Source organism: Anomalospiza imberbis, chromosome 9 (genome assembly GCF_031753505.1).
Source record: "Anomalospiza imberbis isolate Cuckoo-Finch-1a 21T00152 chromosome 9, ASM3175350v1, whole genome shotgun sequence".
Lineage (NCBI taxonomy): Eukaryota > Metazoa > Chordata > Aves > Passeriformes > Viduidae > Anomalospiza > Anomalospiza imberbis.
This window is the reverse complement of record NC_089689.1, coordinates 23,691,097-23,702,431: the sequence shown is the minus strand read 5'-3', so window position 1 is coordinate 23,702,431 and position 11,335 is coordinate 23,691,097. Positions and strand designations below refer to the sequence as shown.

At 48.2% G+C, this 11,335-nt stretch overlaps 1 protein-coding gene across 3 annotated transcripts in view; it reads left to right on the top strand.

Moving 5' to 3' along the window:
* The first annotated feature begins 263 nt into the window (after positions 1 to 263).
* TRABD2B (TraB domain containing 2B) overlaps positions 264 to 11,335 on the top strand; it is a 266,250-nt gene continuing 255,178 nt past the window's right edge. For 2 of the 3 annotated variants that reach the window (XM_068198676.1, XM_068198674.1), the window contains exons 1-2: positions 265 to 2,286; positions 2,712 to 3,272. In XM_068198676.1, coding sequence (XP_068054777.1) covers positions 2,179 to 2,286; positions 2,712 to 3,272 — 669 coding nt within the window. In that variant the 5' untranslated portion in view covers positions 265 to 2,178. Of the gene's footprint in view, positions 2,287 to 2,711; positions 3,273 to 11,335 lie in introns of all 3 variants that reach the window. The other variant, XM_068198673.1, reaches the window with a different exon arrangement.

Genomic DNA, 11,335 nt, shown 5'->3' with positions numbered 1-11,335 from the left:
CAACACACACAAAGCTGCACACACACACTCCATATCCCAACAGCACGGAGCCACAGGTGACTCCAGCACGCAGCCATGACTCGGTTGTCTCACTGGACCATCCTGTGCTGCAGCAACAGGAAACCCTATGCGCTAAAAATCCTTCTGCTTCTCTGTTCTTCTCTATTTTTCCCTTATCTGAACCATATCCCTCAGGGTGGAACCAGAAAATGGAATATTAAAGAACTTGAAACACAATGAGGAAAAACCAGTCCCTACTCTGCCTGATTTTTTACTTGTCTGGGAGATCTGGGAGGCAAGAGAAGAGGATGAGTGGCATAACTTAGAAAGGAGCTGCTGGTTCCAACACTGTGGTGAGGAGGATGCTCTCCTGCCAGGAGCAGCGTGCAGGGGATGCACACACAGTGGTTCCAAAATGCCTTTCAGCAGCCTGGGTGGCTGCTTTGGTCCATCAGTCACCACAGCAACCGGTGTCCCTCACAGTCTCCACGGGGCTCTCAGGAAGCCACACTCACATCCAGGTGGGCCTGAGTCTGTCACTTTCCTTGGCAAGACTCTGCTGGCTCTGTGCATCATAATACTAATGACTGCATTTCATCATTTAAATTTTGGTAGTTTTGGTCACTGTCAATACAGTGAGGAACTTCCCAGTTTTGGACAGGGTTTACAGTTGGGGAGGTAATGGGCAAGCCAGGATGCAGATCGGCTCTGCTGCACACAGCAAGATGAGGGTGATACCTGGGGCTGGGCAGTGTCCTGCAGGGAAAATGGACTATGTCCGGCACCCTGACTCCCATCCCTGCCCAGAATGGATTCTGGAGAGGCAGGAGTTCTGGTATGTTACGGTGACAGGCACTGTCAGCCTGTCCTCTGCTCTGAAACTATTGAAACACACGGTAAGTGTGTGAGTTGGAGCTGCTGAACTCAAACGCCTTCTGCAACGACCTCCACAGAGGGCTCCAGATGCCCAGGCATCCTGGAAGTGCTCCCGTCACCAAGAATCACCTCAGGTCGTGTTGCTGAGGCTTTTCGGTCCCAGTGGGAACCTGGATCGCTAATGATGCATGTTTGAAAACGACACAAGTTTCCTTCCTTGCATCCTCCTGTGAAGCTCAGGGGTCCCGGTGAGGACAGCTGAGGTACGGGGTACGGTACTGCCCGCGCCATGCAGGGGCCACGTCCTTGTCCTGCCCTCCCCGCCGGGCTCGGAGGGGCAGGGGAAAGCCGGACGTGTCCTGACCGCGCGGGTCAGCGCAGCCGGCGAGGGCTCAGCGGGGGCGCCCCAGGGCATCCCCCGGGGAGCCGGCTGCCCTCGGCTCCTGCCCGTGACAAGCCCCGTGGGACGGACGCTGTCAGCTGATCGAGTCTGGGGCTGTCGGCACCTCTCCGTTTCGCGCTGTTGGTGTTTAACGCGCGGGACGCGCCGCGCAGGTGCCGCGGGACGGGCGGGCGCCGGGGAAGCGCCGCCGCCCCTCAGCCGCGGCCGCCGCTGGGGCGCCATCGCCCCCTGGCGGCGGCCGCTGGCGGCGGGAGGCGCGGGCGGGCCGGGGCGGCTGCGCGGAACTTTCCGCCGGCGCGCGGGTCCGGCCTCCGGAGCGGGGAGCGCGGAGCGGGGCCGGGGTGCGGGGACCGCCGCCGCCCTGCCGAGCACCGCCCGTCTTCCGCAAGGCACCGCGGGACCCCCTTCTCGACCGCCGAATTAAAGAAAAAAAACAGTCCAAAAAATCTTGGTTTTAAACTTTTTTACTTTCTGGCTGCTCTCCCCCACCTTCCCCCCTCTTCTCCCCCCCCGCCTCTCTCCTCCCAACCTCCTCCCGAAGCGGCGGGGCGGGAAGGAGCGTCTCCGGTCTGCAACACCAAAGCATGGCGGAGGCTGGCGATGAGAACCGTCCTCCCCAAAGCATCCAGCGCCTCTGACAAGCCCGGAGCCAGAGGGGGTGGGGGTGGGAAAGGGCGGGAGGGGGGAGAGCATGGGAGGGAGGGGGCAGCCAGTCCTTCCCCCTGCACTTGTCAGATGCAGATGGGACTGGCAAAGTTTGTTTGAATAAAAAAAAAAAAGGCTAAAAAAAAAAAAAAAAGGGGAAGAGCAGGAGGAGGGGGGAGGAAAAAAAAAAAAGATCCTAGAAATCCAAAAAGGCTCATCTGGGAAGGAGAGAGAGGAGACCGAGAGGAAGCGGGATGCAACTCAACCTGACGCTGATCTGCTTCGTCTTCGGGGGGTTCCTGCCCGACGCCGCGGCCCGGCGGGAGCAGATGGACACGGGGCAGTGCGACCTGCCCCGCTCGGTGAGCCGGGCCGGGCCGGGCCGGGGGCGCGCCGGCCCGCGGGGGATGCGCGCGTGTCCGCGGGGCGCGCGGGGTCCGCGGGGCGCGGGCGGGACGGGGGCGCGCGGAGGGACCCCCCCCGCCCAGCGCACGCGGGCGCGCGTGGCCCCCACAGGTGTGGCGGCGCTGCCCCGCGTGTCCCCCGCGGAGGGGCCCGGGGCTGCGTCCCCCGCGGCAAGCGGGGAATCCCAGCGGGACCCAGCCCCACGCGGGCCTCATGGTGCCCGTGGGCTTTGCTTGCTGCGAGCCCGCGTGGGGCTGCTAAGAGGAGAGGGGGAAGCGGGAAGCCCGCTCCTCCTGCCCGGCGGGCAGCCCTGAGGGTGGCATCGCTGTCTCCTTCCTTTGTGCCCCTCCATCACTGACCAGCCCCTCCGTCTTCCCCGCAGCAAGGAGAGCTCAACTCCTTCCTCTGGACCATTCGCCGTGACCCCCCCGCTTATCTCTTCGGCACCATCCACGTGCCCTACACGCGAGTTTGGGACTTTATCCCTGACAACTCCAAGGCCGCCTTCCACGCCAGCTCCAGCGTCTACTTCGAGCTGGACCTCACGGACCCCTACACCATCTCGGGGCTGGCCAGCTGCCAGATGCTGCCGCACGGGGAGAACCTGCAGGACGTGCTGCCCCGGGAGCTGTACCGCCGCCTCAAACGCCACCTGGACTACATCAAGCTGATGCTGCCCCACTGGATGACCCCGGACCAGCGGGGCAAAGGGCTCTATGCCGACTACCTCTTCAACGCCATCGCCGGGAACTGGGAGCGCAAGAGGCCCGTCTGGGTGATGCTCATGGTGAACTCCTTGACTGAGACGGACATCCGATCCAGAGGGGTGCCGGTGCTCGATCTCTACCTCGCCCAGGAGGCCGAGAGGATGAAGAAGAAGACGGGTGCGGTGGAGCGGGTGGAGGAGCAGTGTCACCCGCTGAATGGGCTCAACTTCTCCCAGGTAAGGAGGCTTCTGGGCCTCGTGTCTTGTCCCAGGATATGGGGGGCGTTCTCCTTGTGCTTCCGGCAGTTGATGGGGGTGAACCCCAAGCCTGCTGCAGTGGGGTGGTCGCTCGTGGACCTCAGCAGCTTTTGTGTTGGGCTGCCTGTTCTCCATCATGCCAATCCGTGCTGCCTGCAGAAAGCCCGTGATGTGTGCGGCGAGTGCTGCGTGTGTATCACGTGTATAATTTATTTGAGAGGCAAATGTCCGGGGTGTGAATGAGTGTGTCCACTTGATTGCCACTTGTGAGGGAAACTTACATGCTTCCCACCCTGTCCTGGAGCTGGGTAAAAAATGATTTTTTTTGTTTATTTGTTTGTTTTGAAGTAAAGCAGCTCTGTGGTACTTGTCAGGAAGAGGATGAAGCATGAACAATGAAAATAGAAATTTCGGCATTGTTCAAGTTGATTTAAGTACATGCAAACTGTCAGTCGTCTTTTTAGTGGTCACTCCAGGTCAAAACAAAGTGGCTCATGTTGCCCTTGTACTGGGGGAAATTAAGTGTGCAATATGCATGGGTTTACTTCATTTTAGAGCAGGTAAATTTCAGCAAACAGAAACGGATGTAGGTTAAGAAACAAAAGTTATTGGTGTAACTGGACTCTGGAATTCTTTCAATGGATTTAGCTTTAAACAACCAAATACTAAGCCATGAGATCTATTTCATTTCAGTGGATTAATGAGGAACACAGTAACAGCTATTGACTTTGCTTTGTGGAACTGTTTATGTGAAATGAGATTTACTAGAAACTGAGGAAATGAATGTGTGTGGAAGAAAACAAATAATCCAGGGGAGATTTAAAATGGTGTCAGTTACTGCTACGATATTTCATTTTTAACCTGCTTTTTGTCATTAGTTTTGGATTGGTCTCTTTCCAGCCTTATCTTACTGTCCTACTTTGACCAAAAAAATTCTTGGTGATGTGGGGGAATAAGGATTAAAGGAGTAATCTTAGGTGTGATTAAAATGTCCTTAGAGTGCCTTCACCCCCTGCTCCCCTGAAGTCCAGTAGGAACTATTTGAAGGGAAAAAGTCTGGCTTTCACTAATATTTGGTTCATCCGATATTTCAGCTAAGAGTATTAACTCTGAGAAGATTTGTTGCATACACTTTTGAATGTATTTTCTTGTTTATCAACAAAAATAATTAAAAGAAAGCCTCTCAGGACCTTTGCATTATTTAACTCACATCCAAATCAAGGAATTCGTTTTATACTATTTTGTCTGAAAGTTTTAAGTTCCTGTCCTCTCTGTTAAGGTGAGGTAAAAATAATTAACCATTCCAGACATCCTATACTGTTAGGTTGTATTAGGTCAAAAATGGCAGTTAGAATCAAGCACATGAAAGCACCTGGTTAAAAATGTACTACTTGGAAGCCCTTTAAATGTGAATCATACTACATTTTTTTTCTTTTAAGAGAGAGTGAGCAACAGAGAAAGGAAAAGGGACAGAGTACAAAACTCACTTCTGCCCTTAACCATAATTGTTTCTCTGTCCAACTTTTAAATAGAAACAAAAATTTCCCATTCGTTTTGCTCCAGAAATAATCTAAAAAAGAACAGTAAAGGTATTACTGCTCTTGGCAAGCAAATGACAGTCACTTATGCAAAACATTTATGCTGATTAAAAGAATACATTCCATTTTAATTGTTAGAGAGAATTGACAAAGTTGCTGAAATAGATCTGTGTTCAGGAGGAATTTTCCTAGATTGAAGCTTTTTCTAGGAACAAGGCCACCAGAACAACAGGAGACGAAACTTAAACAAAACAAACCAGATACTTATTTTCTTGCTTCCTCTAGATTTCCATGCATCCTGACACCTGGCTAGTTGTTTAACAATAGTAATTTGTAATGTTATCACACCGTCTGGCAGTCCTACTGCTTGGTGTATTACTGTGCTAATTTAGTGAAGTGGATTACTATTGCAAGGTTTCACCTCCCAATTCCAGGTCTTGGAGCCTTCCTTAAGCAACACGTAATTAAAACGCACTAAAAATGGAAATCAGAAATTGAGCAGCTTTTGTCTTGCAGGGTGTTTGCACAGTTTGATGAGAACATCTGTGATAAATTATAGTCCCAAATCTGCTAAGGGCATCAGCGGTTTTTTACCTGTTTTCAGCATTACTATTATAGGAACACTACACATTATTTCTGCATTCAGAATTCAGGTTTTAGGACTGTGCCTTGCTGAATCATGTCAATGCTTTTGTTTCCCCCATCCCCAAAGTCCAGTATTTTTGCCCTAAGCAAATTAAAAAAAAAAAAGATAAAAAAAGCTTTTTTCCCCTACTTCTTCTCCTCAAAGGCAGCTTTGTGCTACTGCAAATATTTAATCTGACTACATACACCAAATCTGTTAATCTGATACCGTGAGGAGGAGGAAATCTAGGAGTGGTCTCGGTGTGGTACTTGGTTTTGATCTGCTCTGAAAGAAAGTGGATACACTTGCATTTCTGACCAGGAACGATCTTTGAAACGTTCTGTGCGTGGCTTTGAAATGTTGATTGTCTTAGCCGGATAAAAAGATTAAGGTGGCTCATATAATTAGCTGCTTCCTGGAGAGCCAGCTCCTGCAGGTAGGGCAGGGAGCATTGTTTTCTATTGTAAACCCCTGTAGTTTGATGCTCTGTTCCCCCTGAAACCCTTGCACAGTATTTCCTGCTGCTTTTCCACATCACTCCCATCCTCCTGCTGACCAGCCGCTCTCCTGCTTGGATCCTGGGGGGAAGTGTTATCCCACCTCCTGGGACTCTGGCAGCTGCTGGTCACTCAAAGTCCAGGCCCTGTGTATGGTTGAGCTGGTGTCAAGGTGTCTGAATCCCAGCAGAAGGCAGTGTTGGGAGCCTGGATGCAGGGGAGTTGATAGTGGGCTTGGGTCAGGTTGAAATTTTACTTCTTCTTGCTATTTGAAGTTTCAGGGTTTTCATGGAAGGTGGGACAGAAAGAGCTGAGGTAAGTGAAGAAGAGGAAGCAGACAAGTCTGTCTGACAGCACTGATGTTTATATAGGGAGTGGCCAGAAAAGGGCAAAATCAAGTTGGCCAGGGCTGAGAACCACTGAGGGGCAGATGATATTCCAGGCCTTCTTGTGGAATCCTGGCAGAGGCACTGCAGCCACTACTGGCTGTGAGGACTCATCCATGTATCTTCTGAGGGCCAGCTGGGAATAGGGCTAAGCTCTCTCTCCTCTTTGAGACCCTTATGTGGGCCTATGATGGGAAGCTTTCCCCAGGCTGTTATTGGAGTAAGGAGAATTTGATTGTGGCTCCTGCAGCTGCTCATGTCTGGTGCATCCTCCCTGGATGGCTCAGGGCTGTCATGGGACCCCCATCACCCTGAAGTGATTGCAGTGTGTCCCCACTGAAGGTCTGTACAGTCAGCAAGGGGAAGGTCTTACTCCTCTACCCAAACTGCTGTTCCCTGGGGAGGTGGGTGGCATCTCTTGCTTGTGTTTGGTCCTGTTTCTCAGCAGGATCTGCAGTCCTAGACAGTGATCACAGCCCTTACTCCACATTAGAATTGAAATCCCTTCCCCATCCCATCCCATCCCACCCCATCCCATCCCATCCCATCCCATCCCACCCCATCCCACCCCAAGCTTGCTCTCCTCAGGGACAGTCTGCATTCAGCTCATAGCAGATGCCCTGAATCCCAAGGTTTGTAGAGGAAATTTGTGTCGGGGTCCAGCTTCCTGCCAGCCTCTTGGTGGGGAAGCTGTCAGGCTGGTGAGGAGCTGCCAGCACCTCCTTCTCTCCCCTTTAGCTGTTTGGGAAGCCCTGACTCTGGTCTCCTCCGGCTGGTATAATTTCCAACTGCAGGGGGAGATGTTAAATATCAAACCAGTGTTGATTGGATCAGAGACAGCCTCAAAGAAAGAAACCTCAGACTGTGCCAGATTAAACTTCACACTTCACCATTCTCCCCTTTTCATTTCTTTGCCACCTCATTCTGTGCACAAATAAACCTCATCTCCCCGCTTTCTACCAATGAGACAGCATTCATGGGGCAGGAATGACTTTGTTAACAAAATCAGTCTTCATTTCCCAGGTCCTGCTGTTCCATCAAACCCTGGGACATGGCAGCTTTGATTACTCTGGTGATAGGATTAGAGGGGGGAACAAGTGCTGGTTAATAAAAGGCCAATGGGTGGTCCATCATGTTTGGTCACTGACAGCTCTGCAGCCTCGAAGCTGGACCTTCAGTGGCAAAACAGTAATATACAGGCAGGACCATATCCTGGACTCTCTATTCAAGCTGCCCTGTCCCCTTGAAAAACAAAACATTTCTGTGATCACAAGGCTGGGATTCTCCAAGCTGACAGGAGCAGTGTAACTACTTCAAGAGAAATGTACTTATTTGTCCTAATGAAAGATCTGGGCTCAAAGTTTACTGAACTGAATTAGAGGGCTCAATTTTAGAGCTGGCTGACTTTTGATAATCTGTATAGTTTACATGAGGGAGTATTACTGATTTTTTTTTTTATTTTTGAAATAAAAGTGGGTTTTGCCTAGTAGAATGGCACCTTCTTGCTTTTATAGAATTTCAGGCTTCGTGAAGAGAGCAGGAGTCATCAAAAACAGCATCACTTGTTTTGATTGCTGAATGTTCTTGAAAGAAATATTGTTAAAGGGTTTGATTTCCTATAGCTATACATAGTGCGCATGATTTTCAGCTTGCTGGCTTTTGTTAAACTATCACTCCCTTCATCCCCTTTTTACTCTAGGATAAAAAAAATCCCCCAGCAAAATTAACCTCAGAGTAGAAATTCATACAGCAAAAATAGAAATCCTTCCATTTAATTCTCTTTAAATACTAGTGGGAGCTGCTTTATGTTTTCACCAGAGGAGCTGTTGAGGATGAAACTATGCAAGTATTAAAACCACAGTAGTGGCAGAAACACCTGAAAGGATCAGCAGCTGATGTTTCATAGCTGTACCCACATGTAGGTGTTGCTCTGTACAGCCAGTGACTGTGTGCTTCTGCCCCACAGCCTCTTTAAAGGCTCACTCAGGTATTTGATGCCTATTAAGAAAACAACCAGTCATTAATGATGGCTCAAGGGGCAGCTGGCAATTCATCTGTTTTATTTATTGTGTATATAACTGCCAGAAGTGTTTGTACAACAGGTCAGGTATGAGCTCTTCTTTTCCCTCTGATCCTTCACACCTCCCTTGGTAACATCCAAGCCCAAGGCAGGTGTACCTGCCTCCCATGACCTGGTCTGGAGAATTCTGCTGATTGATTTTTTTGCAAAATTAAGGGTGCTGCCTGTGCTTGCTATAAGGTAGGAATTACATCTTTGTAAGATGGGCCTTGAAAAGGAAAAATCCCCAGAAAACAGTCTGACAGACACTCAAGGGAGTCCCTACTGTACCTGGGGCAGCTTAACTTTACCAGTATATAGAAGTCAAATAGCAGAATTGTGCCATTTTTCCTGTGTGTGTTTGCCACCTCAGAGCTGCTAACCCAGTAGGTACAAAAGCCCCTGTTTAGTAAATGGTATTTTCACAGTGATGATTTTCAATCTGTTTATTTGCTGTCACTTTGTGATGCTGTTGCAGCAGCAGTCAGGATCCTCCTCCAGGCCCAGAGTGCTTTGCTTATAAACAGAATGAACCATTGACCTTAAAATCCTCCACTTGAAGTATAGTGCAACCTACAGTACTCAGAAAGTCTTTAACAGCCTCCCCTCAGCTCCCTAGTGAGTAGCAATCCATGTTATAAAGCCAGCCCACATCATTCGGCCGAGTCAGAGGTTCCTGGATTGCAAAGGCCAGAAATGATCTTAAACAAGGGCACTCACTCACCTTGCACTCCTGCAGAGAGGAGATCAGTGGCAGGGCTCCTGGCAAAGCATATTTAGGGACTTCAGAGGGACATACTGTAAAATAACAGGTTTCACTGTCATTAGAAGTTGATGAGACAGGTAAAAGGCAGAAGAAATCACAGTGTTACTGCTTGAGCCATGGGAACTTTGTGTGATTTCTTTCATCTTTTGGTCTTATTAGTGAGCTTCCCTGCCTGCTTGGATGAATGACTGTAAGCTGACATCCTCAGAGGACAGTGTTCAGGTTGCAGCACAAAAATGGAGATTTTCAGCAATGACTGGCATTTTAGAAACTTCATTGGTTTTAACTTTAAAGGGTCAGTGTTAGAAGAGCTCCATTTTGCAAGGAAACATATCTGCCTTGTATTCTCACACTTTCCCAAATCCCTCTTCCAAGTAGACTACCAGTACAGATGCTTGATGCCACTATACTTAAAATCTGCAGAAAGCGCTCTGGGTTGATGACAAAATTTCAGTATCTTTGTTAAGCTCTCAAATTATTTCTAGGTTGCAATTACTAAGACATTTTTTTCTGAACATTGCAACAATTTTTGAACTTAATACTCCTTCTGTAACCCCAAAAGCATTATAGTTTCCATCTCGCTTGAGACACCAGAAATTAAACTGGTGCCTGCAGAGCTTAAAACTGCAGATACCAGTGTTTGAATTTAATATCTCAGATCTTGGGCTGGAATTGGAGCAAGACTATGCCTGTGCACAGTGGGAACAGACATGCAACTAGACTGTAAGACTGGTTGCATCCATCCAACAACTGGTAGTTATAATGTCTCAACATCTCCATGAATTTGCTTTTTCTGGTGCTCAAGAGAACAATACAGCTACCTTGTATAATTGTTACTGTTTATTGGATCTAATTGTCATTTAAAGGCACAGAGAATGAAAAGTGACCTGGTTAATACTTGTCAGAAGCTCAAGCAGGAATTGACACTCACGTTTGGTGCTTTTATCACTAGTTATTACAACAGCAGTCCTTCACATTTGGATTTCCAATATTTTAGAGCTTCTGGTGCAAGTCATTTCAGGACTTCTAGCACAATATAAATGAAACTTGGTAAAAACTTTAAATTAAAACCATGTGCTCAGCATTTTGAAATGGATGTTGTATGACTTGAGGAGGCTCATTAGAAAAAGTATTTTTAGTTTGAATGAGATCAAAGACCCAAGATTTTCCACTCTGAGGGTCATTTAGCATAGTCCTGGACACCCCATTTCTCATCATACATAGACTCCCATAGGCCAGTTAGGCTTGAAGAAATCATCATCCCTGAAATATTGTAATTAGATTTATTATCAGTGGACCACTGCTGATCACCTCTGTCCAGGCACTGCAACAGTGCTGAGGAGGCTTGCAGATGTCAAAAGTGAGTTTTATTCCTGACTTCCTCAAAATCAGGATTGTAGCCTATGCCAGTGGGTAGCAGTGTTAGAAATAACAGACTGAATCCTGTGTGTGTTACCCATTCCAGAGAGTCCCTTGAAGCCAGGGAAAACATTGAACCATCCCCAGAAACTCCTAGTAGCACATAGAGAAAGGATTGTAGAAAAAGAAACTAATCTGGTTTCTTCTTTTCCTAGGCTCAGTTAGTGTGGAAGTTACGAAGCCCTCCACATGAATTCCACTCCAGAGGTTCTTCGTGCTTGGGTATGCCTACAAAGTAGGAGTTAGCTAAGATGGGACAAAAAGCTAGGAATTCAGTCATAGGCAGTTAACTGTTAGCTGTATCAACATAATTAAGACAATAGCAACAAATGCTTTATGTTTCCCCTAGATTGCTTGCTGCTTCTACGCTAACTCTTGCAATTGGGGCACTTGTTGGGAGACACCGGTATCTCCAATACATAAAACGGAGAAGAAGCTGCCTTTATAGAGCAAAGCAATATTCATCAGTCTTCCTTAGTGAGCCAAGGAATGAGAAAAAGGAAACAAATCTTACAGTTATTTTCTAACCTCTTTCCATTTTAATAAAAGTCAAGTTATGAGGAGCACAGGAAAAGTATTTCTTTCAAGTAGGCGGTCTGTGTCTTGAAAGTATCCCCTCAATATTTAGAGACTGTACTAAATCCAAGGTCTCCATTAAGCTCCCTCACTTTTGTTAACAATCACAATGAAGACTGATTATTCTCTGTACGCTTTCTGCCACTGCACAAATTTAGCTCTCCTTTGATTTCTTG